Source organism: Pteropus vampyrus, unplaced genomic scaffold (genome assembly GCF_000151845.1).
Source record: "Pteropus vampyrus isolate Shadow unplaced genomic scaffold, Pvam_2.0 Scaffold220, whole genome shotgun sequence".
Taxonomy (NCBI): domain Eukaryota; kingdom Metazoa; phylum Chordata; class Mammalia; order Chiroptera; family Pteropodidae; genus Pteropus; species Pteropus vampyrus.
The window spans coordinates 1,679,699-1,702,821 of record NW_011889001.1 but is presented as its reverse complement, the minus strand read 5'-3'; the positions used below and the strand labels follow the sequence as shown (position 1 = coordinate 1,702,821).

The following is a 23,123-nucleotide window of genomic DNA, read 5'->3' as shown; positions in this document are numbered from 1 at the left end:
TTAACAGTAAATATACAACTGTATAATCTACAGTTTGGTATTATAATGACACATTATTTTGACTTAGTCTTCAGTTACTAAGTTAATGACCTTTGGAACTCAGTTCATGGCAGCAAACACTGATGGTGTGATTGTGGACTATACAAGATTAAATTATTCAAAATTGAAGTAGCATAATATAAAAAATAAATGTCTAATATTTTGATGTACAAAATTTGATAGGAGACTCTTAAAGTAAAAAAAAATTGACCATCACATTTCAAAGTTGGTATGCCTAACCAATTGTTAACTGCACCATTGCCACTTGGCTATATTACTTAAGTAAACAAGTAGCTTCCCTCCATTGTAAAGAATAGTCACTCTCCTCCACCCTTCTACGTTGGCCATTATGCTTGCACATCCTTCAAGTCTTAGTTCAGATGTTAATCTCCTTAGAAAATCTTTCTAAGAACCATCCCTTTAAAGTACTTTATCATTTTAAAGTACTTTTATCATATCACTTCTCACAATGTGAAATCATTGTTTATTATATCTTTATTATGAGTCTGTGATTTAGAAATACCAACTTCTTATAGACAGAGATTTCAACTTATTTACCATTCTATGTTTAGCACTTATTTAGAATGTTGCATAGCATTTAGGAGTTCTCAGTAAACATTTCTTAAGATGAGGTTGAATAAGTAACTTCTAAACAATACTTTCATGGAACAGAAGGGTTGTGGACTGATTTGTGTCCTCTCAAAAGATATATTGAAGTCCTAACCACTATACCTGTGAATGTGACCTTACTTGGAAATAGATTCTTTGCAGATGTGGTTAAGTTAACATGAGGTCAACCTCAATTAGGGTGGGCCTTAATCCAGTATGGCTGGTTTCCTTGTAAGAAAACAGAGACACAGGGAGGAGAATTCCATGTAAAGACACAAGTGCATAGACATGACATACAGGGGAGAGAGCTGTATGAAAATGGAGGCAGAGAATACAGTTGAGCTGCAACTGGCCGAGGAATCCCTGAGGCTCCCAGAAGCTGAAGAGGCATGGAAAGATCCTCCCACAGAGGCTTCAGAAGACAGCATGGTACTACCAACAGGCTGATTTTGGATTTCTAGCCTCCAGAACTGTGAGAATAAATTTCTGTTGTTTAAAACCACCCAGTTTATGGTACTTTGTTACAGCAGCCCTAGGGAACTAATACTAGGAAAGAGCTTTGGAAATGCAAAAAACAAGCTTTAAAAGATAAAAGAACAATTTATTACCATTGCTGTAGCCTCTGGCTTTTAACATTCTTTGGTTAGTAATTTTCTTAATGGGATTGAACATTTATGGTATTTTGAGACTTGTTAAAATATCCCTGGTTTTATCAGATGGCCCCCCCCCCTTTGCAAGGATTTGTTGAAATCCAGGTTTTTGTACAGTATCCAGTCCTGTGGAACTTTCCAAGATATGCAGATAATTTTGTTTAAGTGCAATTTCATTATAACGAGTTAGTTATCATAGTCTCAATCTTCAAGAAATATAGGCTACATGGGTAAGGAGAGGAAAGGGGGAACCTGTTTAGCACTGATGCCCAGGTTTTCTAAGTGAATTATTAAGAATAAATGTTTTGAATCCTTGGGAGAAACTGGGAAGATCATTTGATAAAATACCTTACCTTTTTCCCCCCTTTATGTTCTTGGATCTTTTAAGGAGTTGTATTTTAGTGTACAATTTGGGAGTTAGTTTGTATTCTTCTCCTTACCTCCTAAAATACTTTCAGTCTTCAGTACAGTGGTGTCTCCTCTCTACTCTTCACCTAACTTATCAAGATGCCAATATCTTACATACCATAGCACAATTAACAAAACCAGAAAATCAACTGATACAATACTTTTAAGTAATATGCAGACTTTATTCAGATTTTATCAATTGTCCCACATGTCCATTTTCTAATCTAGGATCCAATCTAGGATTACACGTTACATTTAGTTGTCATGTCTCTAACATGGCACAGTTCCTCAGCCTTTCTAAGTCTTTCATGACCTTGACACTTTTGAAGAATGCTGGCCAATTATTTTGTAGAATGTCCCTCACTTAGGGTTTATGTGATTATCCTCATGATTAAATTCATGTTTTTCTTTTTTGGCTAGAATACCACACAACTGAAGTTATTCGTCATACCAGGAGCCTTTGTTGATAATGTCTAATTAATAGTGGTGTTAACTATGATCCTTTGGTTAAGGAGGGTTCTGCCAGGTTACTTTACTGTAATTTACTATTTTCCTCTTTGTAATTAGTATCTCATGGGGAGAGACTTTGACACTATGCATACTTTTCTTACTATACTTTTGCTTACTAGTTTTAGTATCCATTAATAATTCCTGCCTGAAAAAATTATTGTAATGTTTATCAAGTGGTGATTTTTCTGTTTCTATCATTTCTTCTACATTTGTTTATCCCACTGTGTAAACAAAAGCTTTCCCTTTCCGCCTATTTATTTTTTCATTCAGTTTTTATTTATATTATTATGGACTCATTATTGTCCTGTTCTATGGGTAATAATGCATTATAATTAAGGTTTTTCTAATTATATCTGTGTTCAAGGTGTGAAAAAATTTTCAGAATTTAAGATAAAATGTTGCTTGATGGTGAAACAATAGAATTTGAGAACTTAACATATAGCTCTCTCTGGCTTTAAAGTAACAACACCAAATTAGATACTTATTGATCAGTAAACAATATTTGTTCAGAATTTCTAATTACAAAAGAACTTTTACTAAACTAATCCATAAAGTAATGAATTACTATCATTTAAAATCTTATCTGGTTTGGACCACTTTCTTTAAAGTTCATGTAGTCTTAAGGATTTATTAAAAACTCATATCTTCTTGATCATGGTCCCAAAGAATTTGTTTATTCACTGATTCATCAAACTTTATAGACATATATTCTTTACTCAAGAAACTTAAAATCTACCCATCATGGGTTCTGAATTTTTTTTGTCTCACTGAATTTTAAATTCCTTAAGAGCACACACCATAATTTAAGCATTTTTGGATACCAACGTTGTCTAGCTCTGCCTTGCATTTTGTGGATTTTAAGTACTAATAGGGGTATGGAATGGTGGGCACTAAAAGAAGATGGTGTTTGCTTTATGAAATTGTGTGGTTTTTTTCCTCATATGAAACTAAATGCATGGGAAACTATTTTAGAATGTCTTCTGGAGACTGTACATTCATCCCAGAGAAAAGAAATGTGCATGCTGTAGTAAGAAAGTGTTCTTGTTTCAAAATTAGTTTCAAAATTAGATCCAGTTTTGCAAATTAATATTTTAGAAATGGAGTTAATAAAAGAGGGAGATAGTGATTATATGGAAAGATAATTAAACTTGAGCTGTAAATAATGGGTAAAATTTTAATTTTTAGTTTTTATTTATGGAAAGCTTTAACCGTTCTCCCATTTGCCTCAAGAATACTTGCCACGGCGCTTTCGACTGCAGCATTTACCCTGCGTTAACTTGCAGATTAGTGTCCTAACCTTACCCCCAAAGTTTTCCATGAAATATCTCACTTTTATTATTATTTTCGCATTGCTCTAGTATATTGATAGTCTTTGGAAGCAAATGATATCATTCTATTTATAGCGTTCTGTTTTTAGTAGTAGTATTTACATTTACAAAATATTGTAATTCTCGATTGTCTAAAATGTTACATCCTGGAACATATAGCATTCCTATGTGTGATGTTAAGTGAACGCTGGCAGCAAGCTGCATTATTTTTCTAAACAGGAAAAGGTTAATGGATTAATACACTCGCGTATATTTTAAGGGGAATTGAATAAAAAGTTGGCCTTCAGCGGTTTTCTTCACATTAAAAAAATTCATGTGTTTTTTGTTAAATTACATAACTTAGGACTGTGGTAAGGTAATGGTGATTGAAACAATTTTATATGAAAATCATAGGACTATACAAACTCATTTTGATAAGGTTTGTTTTTTTTCCTTCTAGAAGCCGTTTTCCCAAATGAACTTTTATTTTTTTCAGAAACTTTAAAAGTAGATGTTTATTTGCTTTAGGCAAAAGACATATTTGGAATATTTATTTTGTTCCCTTGTGCAGTCATTAAACTGGTGACATTTTTCTTAAGGAAGCTGTTGTCAGATGATTCTTATTTGTATGAGTAGGCACATCTATTAGGAAGATAATTAAAACGATGTAATTTTTAGCTGGCGGAAGTTAATTGGTGATGGTATTTGAATTTTGGAAAAACTTTAATTTTTAAAAATTACAATGCCATTTTCCTATAAAGCACATGGAAACGTAAATTCCTATAATTTTGAAAGACAGCTCTGCCAATTTTCTATTTGTAAGCATTCTCTCTTAAATATTTAGTGCAAGGTGATTTGATATAGGCAACTTAATTTCCTTAAAGTTCATTGTTACATGTTAGCTATTTTAAAGGCTGGTGGAATTTTTAATGCCAATCAGAAACATTTGTAATCAACGAGTTGTATGATTTAAAATGGTATAAGAATATTTTTGAGAGCTTTGTATTTAAATAAATCTATTTAAATTAAAAATTTTCTTTTAAAATGATAGTGAATACATATCTAATACTTCTTAAATTTTTGATTAAGTTGGATTAAAAATAGATATGTGAGTAAATGTCTAGACTCTGCCACAGATCCACATATTAAGTCCCTGCCGTCTTTGAACTTTCATCATTTGTTCCCAAACTGCTCCGGTCTTGAGATATATAGTACTTTATATTCAATTCTTTTCTCTTGATTACACTTTGTGTTTATAATTTCACACCTGTTTGTTAGATGATTTGGCATCTGAATTCTGATCCCTCATCAGAGCTGTGGTTTAGATATGTCCAACTGATGCTCCTAGGTTTTTTCTACGTTTTTCACATAGTGCACCTGCCCTAGTTGGGCAATAACACCAATGTATATTTTCTTGGCCAGGAGGCAGTATTCTTATCCAGAGAGGAATCAGGGTGGAACTTGTCATATTCTGACTTCCTTTTGTCATTCCAGCTTTTCACAGATTTCCAGAAATGAGAAATTTCAGTTAAATTAATAGATGAATTATATAATACTTATGTACCTACGTAGTTAGAAATTGTAATGAGAAAAATATCCTATGCACAATAGCATTAAAAACAAACTTACTATTTGAATTAGCTATTTATGCACCACTTTATTAATGTTACAGCCTAGTGGCATGGTATATCTTTATTTTTACACACTGCTAATTGTCAAGCCACTTTTCTGGGTGCCAGGTTTTAGACAATTCCTTAGGAATAGAAAGAGCAGACAGTTATCCTGAAAAGATTATACAGCCTCCTGAAGAGCTAGAAATGTGAATAAGTCACTAAAAATATGTGGCAAATTGCCGTCAACTTAAAACAGCTCTAAAAAGTTTATTAATTAAAAAAATACCAACATAGAGTGCAGTCATAAAAGTAGGAAATTGAATGAAATTTGTAACACTACAATTTACAAAATAATACATGCACACATAACTAACACAGGGTGGAATGAATGCTTATAAATGTGAGACCTATATGCCTAGATTTCAAGAAGATTGGAGCTTGCCAGTTTGTTTCAGAAAGAGTGGGATATGGAGCAAGAATTAGTATGTGCACATCACAGAAGCAAAAGACAGTTGGTTTTATAAGAGAAATAAAAACCACTTTGTAATTAAGAGTATACTGATGGAAGAGGAGTCAGTGCAGGATGAAGTTACTGGAGAGCATTAAGGTTCTAGGTGCCATTTCATGGTTTTGGAGTATATAAGAAAATTTATGGGAGTACTGAAAGTAAAAGAAAAATGTGACAGTACTGAGGTGATGTGGAGGCAGCATTTTGGGGAAGAAGTTGAATATGTTTATCATGGAATTGCATTTTCAAAGTTAATGTCTAAAATTTAGAGAGAGATTGGTCAATACAAAAAAATTTAAAGCTCTCTTCATGTGACAGTCTTACTTTGGCTTGTCATTTTCCTTTAGTCCAATGACGTTCATCTGTTATGGGATTGTATGTGTGTATAAGATCATTTTGGTGTGCTTTTCCAAATTTAACTCCTTCATTTTTATAAACCCAAACCTTTGTCTCACCCCCTAATCACTGCTTAGCCTCCCACCTTCTCCCCTACACCAGCTTTAAGTCTCACTGCTAAGTGAGTCACAGTTACTGAGAATGCAACCCTTGACTGTTTTTGTTTTTCATCAAAGAAAAAGTTGCTAGCTTTGGTTAGTTTGTTAACTCTGGGAGTTTTCCTTATGTTAGATTTTGAATAATATGCTGTTTTACATGTGCACACGCACAGTTATTTCAACAAATGTTCATTAGGTTTCAGGCATTAAGAATATAGTAGTGAAAAAAAGGACCAAAAATACTTGCCCTTGCATTGCTGAAGTTGCTTCTTCCTGTAGCTTAATACCTATTAAAGAGTTACAATCATTCTTCCAGTTACTCCTCTCAACAACCATGTGAAATATGGTTCTTGTTTTATTATTTCTGTTTGAGAGATGAGAATACTGAGGCAATACAAAGTTAGAAAACGTCTATTCTAAGAGCCTGTACATTCTGGCTTTAGAGCCCAAACTCTTAAACCACTCTGCCATATTTCCTTTTGATTTTAAGGTTGTTAACCCAGAAATGCTAAGAAGGATAGCTTTCTATAATATGTTATTAGAAGAGAAAAAGTATAACGAGTAACTTTGTGTTATCAATGAACTTTTTATATCTGTCCCGTTAAGCATATAATTTGATTTCGACATAAATTATCTTTTTGTCTATTTAATATTTGAGATTTTCTAGATTAATGTTAGTAGTTTACTACTTCCTATTTCTTGTGTCTTAATGTTGCCTATTTTTTATTTGGGCCATCTTGTAATGTGAATTGCTTTGTAAGTTGGAGGAGCTAATTCTGCTTTAGCATTCTTTTTAGTCACTAAAAGTAGAAAATCTTTCTCATCTATATGCTAAATTTTACTGGAAAGAGACGTTTGGAACTTTGTTTTTTTGACAGAATGCTACTTGTGTTGGACAGTTTTTTTTCTTTAACCTTAATTGGATGTCATAAACACAGGTAGCAGAGTTATAAGTCTAGTAAAATTAGTAAATGTAGTTACAGAGTAATACTTAATCGAAATCACTGAAGATAATATTAGAAATAATGTAATTGTCATTTTAATATTTGCTTTGCTTAGCAAATCATATGGCACCCCCACCTACATGTTTGTGTACATTCACTGCTAATAGATTCTTTAAGATAACTCACATAAAATTTAGAAATGACAAAAAGAAGAGCCTGAATTAATGAGATTGTGTTATATAAGTCTACCTAGAGAGCGAGTTCCTCTGATTAAAGAATAAGACCTACTTGACAGATGAAACTGCATATAATGGAAATAAACTATGTTTCAGATATTGCTCTTTAACCCTTGTTCTTGATTCAGTTAATGAGAATTTATAAAACAGGGTGTTATCTTAGGAAATGAACAGACTAACAGTTACATTGTGCATTTTATTTTTCTTCCTTTCATCATTTATGGCAGAGTGCATTGTAACAGATGGGGGTACTGCATGTTTAAGCAGACTGCGCCTTTGTGTCTGTGTGTACATATGCACTCTTGCACATTCATGCTTAAATCCACATGAGATCATAAAATCGTCCAGAGAAAAAGAAAAGATATAAGGACATAAATTATCTGCTGAAAACCTTGACCTGCTAATAAATTATTTATTTTATCTTTTTAAAAGACTTGATTTTTAAGACCAGTTTTAGGATCACAGCAAAATTAAACAGAAGATTCGGAGACTTTTCATATACCCCTTTCCCCCACATACATAAAGCCTTCCCTAACTAGGAACATCTCACGCCAGAATGCTACATCTGGTCAGTTGATGAGCCTACATTGACACATAGTAATCACCCTAATGTTCATAGTTTATATTAGGGTTCACTGTTGGTGTTGTACATTGTGTAGGTTTGGACAAATGTATAATGACATATTCATCATTGTAGTGTCATCTAGAGTATTTTCACTGCCTTAAAATCCTCTGCACTCAACCTGTTCATCCCTTCCCATCCTCCAGCCCTTAATCTTTGTACTATCTTCACAGTTTTGCCTTTTCCAGAATGTAATGTAGTTGGAATCATACAGTATGTAGCCTTTTCAGATTGGTTTCTTTCATTGGTGGTAGGTATTTAAGGTTCCTCCATGTCTTTTCATGTCTTGACAGCTCATTTCCTTTTAGTGCTGAATAATCAACTGTCCAGATACACCATAGTTTATTTATCCATTCACCTACTGAGGGACATCTCAGTTGCTTCCACGTTTTGGCAGTTATGAATAAAGCTGCTATAAACATTCCTATGAAGGATTTTTGTGTGGACATAAATTTTCAGTTCCTTTGAGTAAATACTAACGAGCACGATTGCTGGATCACATGCTAAGAGTATGTTTAATTTCAAAAGAACCTGCCTGTCTTACAAAGTTGCTGTGCCATTTTTCATTCCTGTCAGCAATGTAAGAGAGTTTCTATTGTTCCATATCCTTGCCAGCCTTTGATTTTGTCAGTGTTCTGGATTTTTCACCATTCTAATATACGTATAGAAGTATTGTTTTTTAAATTTGCAGTAATGACATATGATGTTGGGTGTCTTTTTATATGCTTATGTGCCATCTGTGTATCTTCTTTGGTGAGGTGTTGATTCAGGTCTTTTGCCCATATTTTAAGAAGGTTTTTTTCTTACAGTTGAGTTTTAAAAGTTGTTCATATATTTTGGATAACACTTCAAATATTGGAAAGACTTGTTTTTGTAAATATTATTTCCCAATCTGTGACATGTCATCTAATTTTCTTGATAGTGTCTTTTGATGAGCAGAATTTTGAATTCTAATGATGTCCAGTTTATCAATTATTTTTTGATAGCTTCTATCTTTGGTGTTGTATCTAAAAAGTCAGTGTTGTACTCCCAAGGTCATCTAGATTTTCTTCTGTTATCTTCTCAGAGTTTTATACTTTCAAGTTTACATTTAGATCTTTGATTCACTTTGAGTTCATTTTGTGAAGAGTGTAAGATCTGTATCTAGATTAGTTTTTTTCTCCCACCCCGCACGTGGATGTCCAGTTTCAGCACCGTATGCTGAAGAATATTTCTTTTGCTATTGTATCACCTTTTCTCCTTTGTCAAAGATCAGTTGAATGTATTTGTGTGGGTCTGTTTTTTGGACTGTTTTGTTCCCTTGATCTCTTTGGTCTTTTACCAATATCACATTGTCTTAAGTAAGTGTTATAATAAGTGTAGAAATCGAGTCATGCCAGTCTTCCAACTTTGTACTTCTCCTTTAATATTGTGTTCATTAGAGATATTGGTCTGTTGTTTTTTTGGAATTAGGGTAATACTGTCTTCATAGTGCGAGTTAAGAAGTATTACCTCTACTTCTGTCTTCTAGAAGACATTGTAGAGAATTGGTATACCTTCTTTCTTAAATATTTGGTAGAATTCACTAGTAAACCCATTGGGATCTGGTGCTTTTTGTCTTGAAAGGTTAATTATTGAGTCAATTTCTTAAGTAGATATAGACCTAGTCAGATTGTTTATTGTTGTGTGAGTTTGGTCAGGTTGTGTCTTCTAAGGAATTGGTACATTTCATCTAGGTCATGAAATTTGTGGGCATAGACATAGTATTTTTTTATTTTTAATGTCATGGGATTCTGTACTGATATTCCTTCTTTAATTTTAGATAATGGTGTTTTGTGTCTTCTCTCTTTCTTATTTAGCCTGGCTAGAAGTTTATTGATTTTATTGAACTTTTCAAAGAACTACCTTTTGGTTTCAGCCATTTTCTTTGTCGAATTACTGTTTTCAACTTATTTAATTTCTGCTCATTTTTATTATTTTTTTTCTGCTTAGTTTTGATTTAATTTGCTTTTTTTTTTTTTTTAAGATGGAAGCTTAGATGATTGTTTGGATTTATTTTTCATGTATGCATTGAATGCTATAAATTACTCTTTAAGCACTGCTTTTGCAACATCCTATAAATTTTGCTAAGTTGTATTTTCATATTCATTTAGTTTGAAATATTTAAAAATTTCTGTTGAGATTTTTTCTTTGATTCATGTGTTATTTAGAAATGTGTTAGAAAGGTGCTGTTTACTCTCCAAGTGTTTTTGAGATTTTTCAACTTTCTGTTAATGATTTTCTGTTTAAATTCCATTGTAGTCTGAGAGTATACATTGCATGATTTCTATTTTTCAAATAGAAAAGTGTATTTCATGGCCCACAATATGGTCAGTCTTGATGACTGTTCCATGTGAGCTTGAAAAGAATGTGAATTCTGCTCTTGTTGGATGATGGAGTCTATGGATGTCAATTATAGTCAGTTGATGGTTGGTGTTTCGAGTTTACCTATGTTCTTACTTGTTTTCTGCCTTCTATTTACCTGTTTTGTTGCCATTTTTTATCTCTCAGAAGTTTGACAAAATAAGAAGAACAACCTTTTTTATGTGTGTTTTGTTTTGATTGTGAGGATTGGAGAAGATGGAAGAATGAGGAACCCTGAGAAGTAATCAGGCCAGCTTAGAAGACAGAATTGGTGATCATGAATAATATAATGTACCTTAGATATTAGAGAAACTTTCAGGGCACTGGGGGAGGTGGGGAGACAGAGAGGCAGAGGCACATAAGTTCTTTTAGGTAAAGTACATTTAAAATAAAGATAATTCAGAACGAGTAGGAAATTTTTATTCTTGGAGGTGAAAACTAGGACAATACCTAGCATGGAGGCTATGTCAGTAGATAATGAATGTTGAAAGTTCTCAATAAAGAAGAAAAAAGCAAAAGCAAATGAATACAGAGCAATGCCAGTTTAAGGAAGGTGACCTATAAAAATGGAATAGATGAGTGTGTGACCAAGGATGAATTATAAGATTGCTAGCACTATATGAATGATGTTAGGATGGCTTATGAGAAATATACTAAGTAAAAACAAGACTTTTAAAGCTATGATTAGAACAAAAATAAAGGTTAAGAGGTGATATAATGCTAAGTGAAAGGCGGAACTAATGATTTATTTATATCTTTTCCACTAAGGGAAATATTTTTAAAGCCTTAGAGGGTACATAAAGCAAAATGTACATAATAACAGTGCACCACGTTATTTTACTTAAGCAAAATATCCATGAATTGAGATTTTCAAAGTCTTGCAAATGTTCTGAAACCATCATTAGACATATTGGTATATGTTCGATTCAAAGCAAGAGGATTAGAACTAGAGCAGGAAGGGTGAACTGATGGTTCTACCTTTTAAAGTTGTGCTGGTATAAAACAAAAACTGTACTAGTTTCATAAGTTTAACTATATAAAAATTTTATATTTAATACTACATATCTAGTAAAAGAAGTATAAATTGGTACAGTATTTTTAGAGAGAAATTTGGCAGTAAAAATTTGTATGAATATTTTATAAATGTTCATTATAAAATGAATCATTTCCTTATTTTTGAGTTTTGAGAGTTCTTTATACATTCTTCTGCGTTCTCTATGTGATTGGCAAGTATTTTATCCCAGTCTGTGACTTGTCTTTTTATTATTTTTGTAGTGTCTTTTACAGGAAAAAAAAAAGGCATCTGTCCTGCAAATATGTATAATTGAAGAATCTTATCTGACAGCATTGTTTATAGTATTGAAAAATTAGAGACAGGCTAGATTTTCACTAATATGTTTTAAATACATTTATGACACATAGATATTAAGGAATAATAATTAAAGCAAATGCAATGGAATGTCCACAATGCTTTTCTGAGTGAAAAATACAAATTGCATATAAATATGTAAAATATTCCATTTTTGTGTTTTTTTATGAACTTGTGTAGAGGAATCAGATATTGAGTCTTCTGACTTTGTTCTTTTCAAAATATTTTGGTTATTGTAGTTCCTTTTCATTTCTATATTTATTCTAGAATTATCTTGGTAATTTCTGCCAAAGATCTTGGTTAGATTTAAAAGAAAAGTTTTAATTTGCATTCACCATTTGCCCTTAAATTCTATTACACTGTTTCTGTAGTCAACCCTCTTTTCTCCCAACCTCTAACAACCAGTGATCTGTTCCTTGTCTCACTAATTTTCCAGAATGTCTCATAAATGGAATTATCAGTATGTATGTAATCTATACACTTGAGATTGATTAATATTGTGGCATGTACCAATTTTCCATTCCTTTTAATTGTTGAATCGTATTCCACTATATGGTTGTACCATAGCGTATTTATCCAGTAGTTCACTTAAAGGTATTTTTGGGTGATAAAGTTTTTGATGATTATGAATAAAATGGCTTAAACATTGAAGTATATGTTTTCGTGTGAACATAAGCTTTCTTTTCACTTGGATAGGAAAAGTGTCATTGCTTGGTCATATGATTAATGTGAGTTTAACTTTTTAAGGAACTGCCAAACATTTTCAAAAAAGATTTTTGCTATTCTGCATTCTCTTCAGCCATGTATGGGATTTTTAGTTGTTGTGACTCCTCCCCAGCACTTGAAATGGTCTTTTTAATTTTAGTCATTTTAATATGTAGGTAGTAGTATCTTATTATGTTTTTAATTTCTATTTCCTTAATGGTAAAGAGCAGCATCCATTGGAACATTTGTTACCCATTCATCATCTTGGGTGAAGTAGCCGTTCAAATTTTTCACCTATTTAAAAAAAATGAGTTGTTTTTTTATTTTTGAGTTTTGAGAGTTCTTTATACATTCTTCTGAGTTCTCTATGTGATTTGCGAGTATTTTATCTCAGTCTATGACTTGTCTTTTCATTCTTTTTGTAGTGTCTTTTGCAGGAAAAAAAAAGATGCAGTTCAATTAATCTTGTCTTTTTTTTTTTTTTTTTTTAAGTAATAGATGAAGCTTTTGGTATCATGTATAAGAACTCTTTGCTTAACCCAAGATGACAAAGATTTTCTCACACTTGTTGTTTTCCCTTTTCATGATTATAGCCATCCTAATGATTGGGATACATGGCAAATGGTATTACTTTTTTTTTTTTCAGTTTGCATTTCTCTAATGACTAATGATGTTGAACATCTTTTTATGTGCTTGTTGGTCAGTTATTTATCTTCTTTGGAGAAGTGTCTACTTAAGTCCTTTGACTTTTTTTTTTTTTGTCTTGTTATTGTGGAGCTGTAAGAATATATATGCTGGATTGGATATTAGATTCTTACCAGATATATGATATTTTCTCCCCTTCCTTATTGTCTTTTCTTTCTGTAGATACTGTCCTTTGATACACAGGTGTTTTTTTGTTTTTTGTTTTTTTGTTGTTTATTTTTTTGATGAAGTCCAATGTATCTATGCTTTTGGTGTCATATCCAGGAAATTATTGCCAAATCCATTATTATGAAGATTTTGTCCTATTTTTCCTAAGAGTTTTGTAGTTTTAGCTCTTACATTTAGGTGTTTTATCCATTTTGAGTTAATTTTTGTATATGGTGAAAGATCAGGGTCCAACTTCATTATTTTGCATGTGAATATTCATTTTTCCCAGCACCATTTGTTGAAAATACTGCCCTTTCACTAGTATGTGGTTTAGGCACACCCTTGTCAAAATTCATTTGACCATATATGTGAGAGTTTATCTTTAGGCTTTTTCTATTTCATTGGTCTATATGTTTGTCTTCATGCCAGTACCACACTCTTCTGATTACTCTTGCATTGTGGTAAATTTAGAATCAGGAAGTGTGAGAACTCAGCTTAGGTCTCTTTTTGCAATATTGTTTTGACTTTTAAGGGCTCCTTCTTTGAGATTCCATAAGAATTTTAGATGGAATTTTTTATTTTTGCAAAGAAATAATTAGGATTTGATAGTGATTGTGTTGAATCTGTAGATTGTTTTGGATAGCACTGACATCTTAATAATAAGTCTCCCAATCTAATGAACATAGGCTGTCTTTCCATGTATTGATTGATGTCTTTTATTTCTTTCAGCAATGTTTTGTAGTTTTTATTATAAAAGTTTTTTGCCTCGATTGGGTTGACTTTTAATAATTTAATTTTTCTGATGCTATTGTAAATAGAATTTTCCCTTCATTTCCTTTTCGGTTTGTTCATTATTAATGTACGAACAAAACAGATTTTTGTGTGTTGATTTTGTATCTTGTAACATTGATGAATTCTAATAAACACAATTGATTTTTATATGTTATCTTGTACCCTGCAACATTTCTTTACTAGTATTTTGTTGTTGATTCTTTGAAATTTTCTGTATATAAGGTATGTCATCTGTGAATAGAGATAGTTTTACTTTTCCTATTTGGATGTGATTTATGTCTCTTTCTTAACTGAGTGCTCTGGGTAGAACATAACAATGCAGTGTTGAAAGCTGTGGTGATAATGGACATTATTGTCTTTTTCCTGATTTTAGGGGGAAAGATTTATTTTAGTCTTTCATCATTGAGTATAAAGTTAACCTATGTGCTTTTCTAAATGTCCTTTAGCATATTAAGAAAGTGCCCTTCTATTTTGAGTTTTTTTGAATGTTTTTGTCATGAAAGAGTATTTTGGCTCTTTGGAGTCCCTTGAAATTTTGTCAAATGCTTTTTGTCATAATTTGAGATGATCATGTGATTCTTTTTTTCTTTTCTTCTATTAATGTGTTACATTTATTTTCTAATGTTGAACCACTCTTGCATTTCTGAGGTCAATCTGACTTGCCCACAGTATGTTATATTTAATATGTAGTTAGATTCTGTTTGCTAGTATTTTTTGGAGAATTTTTGTATCTATAATTATACGGCAGATTGGTCTGTAGTTTTCTTGCGGTGTCTTTGTCTGGCTTTCATACAAAAGAATCACTGGCCTCATAGTTAGGACATCTTTCCTTCCTTTTATATTTTTTGGAACAATTTGAGAAGGCTTGGTGTTATTTCTTTAAATGTCCGTAGAAATCACCAGGGAAGCCATTTGGTTCCAGACTTTATGGTTGGGAGATTTTGGATAACTGATTCAGTCTCTTTATGTGTTGTATGTCTGTTCAGTTTTTCTGTTTTTCCTTGAGCCAGCTATGGCAATTTGTGCATGTCTAAAAATTAGTCTATTTAATGTGGGTTGTTTAATTTATTGGCACACAATTGTCCTTCCTATTTTCTTACAGTCTTTTTATTTCTATAAGGTCGATAGTAATATTCCTGCCTACATTTATGATTAAAGTTATTTTCATCTTCTCTCTTTTTTACTTAGTCTATCTAAAAACTTTTCAGATTTGTTGATTTTTTTAATCAAAGAACCAATTTCTGTTTTCAATTCTCTCTTGTTTTTTAAATCTCTACTTTGATCATTTCCATTCTAATTTCTATGATTTCTTTTTGCCACTTTTAGGCTTAGTTTGCTCTTCTTTTTCTCGTTCCTTACGGTGTAGAGTTATGTTATTGAATTAAGATCTTTCTATTTTTAAAAACTGTAGATGTTTATAGCTCTTTTTTTCCTCTGAACACTGCTTTGCTACATCTTATATATTTTAGTATATATGTAGTGTTTTCATTTCTCTCAAAGTACTAATTTCTCTTATGATTTCTTCTCTGACTCATTAGTAATTTCCGAGCGTGTTATGTAACTTCCACATATTTGAATTTTCCAGTTTTTCTCCCGTTATTGATTTCTGTGCTGAAAGAAGATGCTTTCTATGATTTCAGTCTTTTAAAATTTATTAAGACTTATTTGTGGCCTAATCAGCTATTTTGGGGAATGTTGTATGTGTACTTGAGAAGAATGGGTATCCTATTGTTGAGTGTTCTGAACGTATCTGTTAGGTCTAGGTGGTTTATGGTTTTGTTAGACTCCTATTTTTCCTTATTGATGTTCTGTCTCTATCTTCTGTGTTTTATCGAAAGTGGTGTATTCAAGTCACCAACTATTATCGTAGCACTGTCTGTTTCTCTTTTCATTCTGTCAGTGTTTGTTTCATACATTTTGGGAATCTGCTTGCTATTTGATATATATGATTCTTAAAACATCCTGATGAATTGACCATTCTAAACCAATGTATTATATTCTGCTTTGTCTTTCGTAAGTTTTGACTTAAAATTTATTTTCTTCTGACACTAGCATTAGTATAGCTTTCTTTAGCTTACTATTTGCATAGAATATCTTTTTGCATGTTCTTATTTTCAACCTATGTGTATTTAAGTCTAAAGTGAATCTCTTGTAGACAGCATATAATTGGATCAATTTTTAAAAATCCATTTTGCCAGCCTGTTTCTTAACTGATGAACTTAATACATTTAAGGTGATTACTGATATGAAAGGACTTTTGCCATTTAACTATTTGTCTTCTATATATCTGATATCTTCTTCGTTGCTCAATTTCTCCAATACTGTCTTCTTTTGTGTTTGAGCTTTTTTAGTGTATCATTTTCACTTTCTATGTAGAGAGCAGTTTGTCAGTATTCTTGGGGAATTGGATCCAGGACCTCCTGTGGATTCCCACCTGTGGTTTGGAAATACAATTTTTGTTCTACATTTGGTTGAATGCAAGCAGGCAAAACCTGCACGTATGAAGAGTCGACTAGATTAGATTTTAACATTATTTTCTTAGTAATTATCCTGGTGATCATAATTAATATCCTATATTTATACTAATCTTATTTGAATTGATAGTAACGGTTAATTTATGAAATTCTCCTATTTCCATCCCTCCCCCTTATGTTATAGTTAAAAATTACATCTTTATATGTTGTGTGTTTATTAACTTAGGTATATAATTATTGTTCTATGTATTTGCCTTTTAAATTGTATAGGAAACAAGAATACAATACCACAAACATATAGAAAACCAAAAATACAATAAAATTGGCTTCTAGTTACTTTACCACTGTTCTTTATTTTTCATATGGCTTCAAATTACTGTCTGTTGTACTTTCATTTCTAGGTGAAGGACTGTCTTTACCATTTTACTGTTGGGTAGGGTAGGTCTAGCAATAGTCTTCCTTAATTTTTGTTTTTTTCTAGGACTGTCTTAATTTTTCTGCTATTTTTGAGTGATAATTTGCTGGATATAGAATTCTTGCTTGACAGTTTTCTTTTAGCATTTTAGATATGTTATCTTACTGCCTTCTGGCTTCATGGTTTTGTGGGAAATTTACTGTTATTCTTACTGGGGATTACTTGAATGTGACAGTCATTTTTTTGCTGTTCTTTCAAGATTCTCTCATTTTCTTGGGCTCTTATAGTTCGATTATAGTTTGTGTCTGCATGAATCTCTTTTGAGTTTATCCTCCTTGTAGTTTGTTGACTTTGATTGTGTAGATGTCTATATTTTATAAAAATTGGGACATTTTCTGCTATTGTAGGTATTCTTTCTACTTCTTTTTATCTTCCTCGGGAAGTCTCTCTCTCTTCTTCTAAAAGCCTAAATCCTATGTCTGGGCTTACTCAGAGATGATTTCTGTCAACTTCTTTTTTTCCTGTTAATGGGCCATACTTTCCTGTTTCTTTTTATGCCTTGTGATTTTTTCGTTATTTTTGTTAAAAAAAAAAAAAGACATTTTGAATATTATAATGTAACTTTGAACACTGATTCTTCCTTCCTCCCCAAGGTTTACTGTTATTACCTCTTGAGGACTGCAGTCATCTGTTGAGTGACTTTTCCTAACTTTTTGCAAAGATTGTAATCCTTATCATGTGTGGTAACTGAGATTTTCTTATCCCCATAGTTAGCAGCAGTCTTATAAAGTTCCTGAGCCAATGGGAGTCAAAAGGAAAAAAATGTTATCTTTTGGTGTTTGCACGTTATTAGTTAGCTGAAGTATTTCTTCAAAGGTTAGTTAGGCTGCCTATAGCTCTGCCTTAGTCTTTACCTTGTGATTACACAGAGCCCAAAGATCAGCTAGAGGTGCAAGCCTGTGTTCCTCTCAGTACTTCTTTAAGTCTGTATCCAGTTGTAGGCTTGCATGTAGCACTCTGGATTTTCTGGGTTTTGTGCTAGCATTTTAAAGCCCCTAGTCCCCACAGTAGTTTCCTCCTGAGCCTCTTTATTTCGAGGATTTTCATGTTGTTTGTTGTTTATTCCATCTGCTTTCTCATGCCCCAAGCAACTACTTGTAGTGTATGTCTTTAAATGCTTTTGAAAGATGACACCTGGGAAGTCCTTCAAAACACACAGCCACAATTTTTGAGAACAGAGTCCATGTTTTTCTCTTTGGCACCAGCAAGTTGTACCTGGAACTTGGTCTGCTGTCCCTATGGGCACTATTGAGCTAGGGAAGGGGAGATGGTAGACAGGCAATCAAAATGTCCACAGTGACTTTTTCTTAGAACACGTAATCTCTTGGTGTTTGCATATTATTAGTTAGCTTAAATATTTTAGAAAATTCAATAGATTCGTTCTTTGTTAAGCACTCCTTTCTTTGTTGTGTTTTTATTAGATTCTAGATGTCTATAAAAAGTTGATTTTGTCTCTTTTTTTGCCAACCTAAAAGTTGCTTCACTGAAGGGCTTATTCTGGGAGCTTCTTCTGTATTTTCCATGACATATCACCCCTTTCATTTTTGAAAGATTGTTATCATTGGTTATGTAATTCAGGGTTCATTTTTTTCCCCTCAGCACTTTAAGAATGCTGTTCTGTGTCTTTTATCTTAACATGGTTTCAAACAAAAAATTCGATTTAATTTTTATCTTTGTTTTTCTGTATGTGAGGAATTTTATTTCTCGAGCTTCCTTTTGAATTTTTTCTTTAACTTTGGTTTTTAGCAGTATGTATGTCTTAGAATATTCTGCCTGGGAATCTTCTCATCTTCCACCTGTGTTTTAATGTCTTAAATTGTTTTTGGAAAATTCTGTTATCTCATTAAATATTTTTCTGCTCTGTACTTTTTCTCTTTGGAATTCCAATTGTACGTGTTATTCTATTTGCTATTTTATCATGGCCTGTCATGGATGCTCTGTTTTGTCCCACTTCCCCCTGCTACTTTTCTTTTTAGAATAGACTATTTTTTGAAGAACTTTTAGTTTCACAGCAGAATTAAGCAGAAGGTAGAGAGATCCTCTTTACCCTCTCTTACCACATACGTACAGCCTCCTCTACTATCAGCAATTTGTACCATAGTGGTACATCTGTTAAAAAGCAATGAACTTATATTGCCATGTCATTATCACCCAAAGACCATAGTTTTCATTAGGGTTTACTCTTGATGTTGTGCATTTCATGGCTTTTAACAAATATATGATATATGTCTATACCTACCATTGTATCATACAGAATAGTTTCACTGCCCCTCAGATCCTCTGTGCCAGCTTATCCATCCCTTCTGCCCCCTGAATGCTGTCAGCCAGTAATTCTTTTGCTGTTTTCATAGTTTTGCCTTTCTCAGAATGCTGGGTAGTTGGAATCATGCTGTATGTAGCAGTTTCAGATTTGCTTCTTTTACTTAGTAGTAATACGCATTTGAGCTTCCTCCATGTGTTTTCATGGCTTGCTACCTTACTTCTTTTTAGTGCCAAATAACATTGTATTGTCTGTGTGTGCCATGGTTTATTTATCCATTTATCACCTGAAGGACACTTTGGTCACTTCCATGATTTACCGCCTGAAGGACACCTTGGTTGCTTCCATGATTTAGCAATTTTGAATAAAGCTGCTTAAATTTGTGCATGCTTTTGTGTGGACATAAGTTTTCAGTTCATTTGGGTAAATATCAAGGAGTGTGATTGATTGTGGTGTATATAGTTAGGCATATTAGTTTTATTTTAAAATAATTTTTCAAAGGACTAAAATAGACATTTTCCCCCAAGAAGACATGCAGATAATAACCAATGGATACATGCAGATAATAACCAACGGATACATAAAAATGTATCGACATCACTAATCATCAGAGAAATGCAAATCAAAACCACATTGAGATATCACCTCACACCTGTTAGGATAGCCATTATCAAAAAAAATGAGATAAGTGCTTGTGAGGATGTGGAGAAAAGGAAACCCTTGTTTTGTATATTGTTGGTAGGAGTGTAAACTGGTACAGTCTCTACGGAAATTAAATAATTAAAAGTAAAACTACCATATGATTGAGGCATTCCATTTCTGGTAATCTTTCAAAGGAAACAAAATGATTATCTGAAGGGATATGTGTGTGCCTCTGTTCATAGCATTATTATTCACAAATAGCCAAGGTATGGAAATAACCTAAGTGTCTGTCAAGAGATGAGTGAATAAAGAAAACCTGGTGTATGTGTGTGTGTGTGTGATGTATAGTATGTACATACACACATAACACACACACAGACATACTGAATATCATTCTGTGTTAATAAAAATAAAAGAAATTCTGTCATTTGACAACATGGATGAACCTGGTGGGCATTATACTAAGTGAAATAAGCCAGAGAGAGAAATACAGACATCACATGGCATCACTTCTATGAGGAATCATTAAAAAAAGTTAAACTGATAGAAACAGTAAACAAATGATTGCTAGGGACTGGGAAGTGGGAGAAATAAGGAGATATTGGTGCAGACGTACAAACTTTCAGTTGTAGATGAATAAGGTCTGAAGATCTAATGTATAACATGGTAACTATAGTTGGTAAAGTGTACTTTGTTATTGAAATTTTCTAAGAGAGTAGAACTTCACTATTTTCACGAAAAATAGGTAAATAACGTGGCGATGGTTTTGTTAATTAACTCTGGGGGAAGCCCTAGAGTTAACAATCTACGTGTTTTTTAGATAACTACATTGTACACTTTAAATATCTTAACAGTTTTATCAGCTATATCTCAATAAAGCTGGAAATTTTTTTTTTATTAACAGGATTGCCTTTGAGGCTATTTTTAAAGTTTTGAGTTGTACAGCACTGGATTCTTTTGCTCCGTCGTGGAAAGACCTTCCCAGCAATGATTACTTCAGAGTTACCAGTGTTACAGTAAGTATTGTAGTTTTCTTATTTTTTTAATATGTATAACATTTTTCTATATCAAAATACTCTATTTAATGAGACACCTCAGATATGTTCTCTGATAGTCAAACAATATGTTTGAATTCAAGGGACTATTAAAATGTGTAATTACCATATTCATCATGGCCCTTGGTTTTATAATGTTGATACAGTCTATGATATTGAACAAAAAAGATGTTACTGTTTTATATCAGGGATCAGCAAACTATAGCTCATGGGCCATATCTGGCATACTGCCTATTTTTATAAATAAAGTGTTATTGGAACAGAACCACATTTATTCCTTTATAGATTGTTCATGATTGCTCTTGTACTATAAGTTGTGATAGAAAATGGATTGCCTGCAATGTGTATATATTTTGTTTGTCCATTTACAGAAAAAAGTTTATAGACCCCTATCCTATATCACTATGTTTCTCTATCATTCTTCCTCCCCCTTTTTTCCCTGAAATTGAGGTTGACAAGCGATTCTGATTGCCAGAGGTAACATGAAGGACATACCAATTGGCATTTCTAGTGGCATCTCATTAGATGTGTTGGAGTTGTAGGACAGATGTAGAATGGGGTTCTTATTTTTGGATTTTCTGGGAAGTATGATCAGTGATACTTTTCCTTTTATAGGTTTCATCAAGATGCAGATTAGAAATTGGCATACTGTGGTTCTATATGATAACAGTAGTTTAGATATAATGAAAATGAACATCAGTTTATAGTTATTTGTGTTTTAATTGTCCAAATTTATTTATATACCTTTTTTTCCAAGAGACTGTAGTTGGCTTTCAATTGATCTCTTGGCTTTCTAAGTTTCCTCTAGAGCTCTTAGACAAAAAAAGTTGTCCAAACTATTTTACCTGCTTGAAAAACCATCAATACCTACCCTCCTTTCTCCCAAATATAGAAGGTATAGTTTAAGCTTTTAATAGTTACTTACCTCAAACCTCTTTATTTGTCTTTAACTTGAACATATATAGAATTCTGAGGTCTCCACATAGTATTTTTTTTTTCTTTTCTTTGTACTTTTGTTTATCTTCATCCTGTCTGCAGTGCCTCTGCCCTTACCTAGAAAACTCATTTATCCTTTGGGTCTTAGCCGAGGTATCCTCTGACCCCTCGAAGTTTGGGTAGGTTCCTTCTCATGGTCCTGTAATGCTCTTTAAGACTTTTTTTTTTTTTTTGGTAGCAGGAAAAGGCGAGGAAAAGGAGCAGGGACTAGAAAGCATTTTCAGACAAATAGTGGATGAGAATTCCCCAAATCTAAGGAATGAGCTGGAACTTGGAATTCAGGAAGTCAACAGAACACCCAATTATCTCAGCCCCAAAAGGCCTTCACCAAGACACGTTGTATTAAAGTTATCAAAAATCAACGACAAAGATAGACTTCTCAGGGCAGCCAGGGAGAAGAAGACAGTAACTTATAGAGGAAAATCCATTAGATTATCATCAGACTTCTCAGCGCAAACCGTACAAGCTATTAAGTGAAAGAAACTACCAGCCTAGAATAATGTATCCAGCTAAGCTCTTCTTTAGATAAGAAGGAGAAATAAAGACCTTTCCAGGCATATAAAAATTGAGAGAATTCTCCACTACGAGGCCTGCACTACAGGAAATACTGAAAAGGGTCAGCTCACCTAAAACAAAATAACAACAACAAAAAAATGCATAATTAGGAGTAAAGTGACTATCAGACAAATAGAAGCAGAGGAGTGCAACCCTTACTAAGAACAGGGCATTATAAGCTTACATAATAAGAGAATTGTTAAAACAAGATAGTAATGAACGTTCAGTATACATAGAGACAGAATGAGATAACAATAACTGAAAAAGGGAGGAGTAAAAGATCCAAATTTGCAAAGGGGAATGGAGATAAGGCACACGCACAGAAGAAGATGGATGACTATATCTATAACTAACCTTTATGTATTCATAATGGTAACCACCCACAGAAGATTTAGAACTGAAGTAGATATCATAAAACAAGAAGAACCAGAGGGAAACCCCACAAAAGCCAACCAAATAAAGAAAACAGAAACACAAGGACAAGGAAGCAATGGAAACTCCGAGCTACCAGAAAGCAAAAGATAAAATGGCTATAAGAAGACCTCATATTTCAATAACCACCCTAAATATAAATGGACTGAACTCACCAATAATAGTCACTAAGGTCTCCTCAAAAACAGACATCT

General features: G+C 32.9%; 1 protein-coding gene across 1 annotated transcript in view; it reads left to right on the top strand.

Annotated features, from left to right (window-relative positions):
* Positions 1-23,123, top strand: part of STAG1 (stromal antigen 1) — a 335,236-nt gene that overhangs the window by 75,372 nt on the left and 236,741 nt on the right. The window contains exon 2 of the mRNA XM_023538374.1: positions 20,796-20,907. Coding sequence (XP_023394142.1) covers positions 20,879-20,907 — 29 coding nt within the window. The 5' untranslated portion in view covers positions 20,796-20,878. The remainder of the gene's footprint in view (positions 1-20,795; positions 20,908-23,123) is intronic.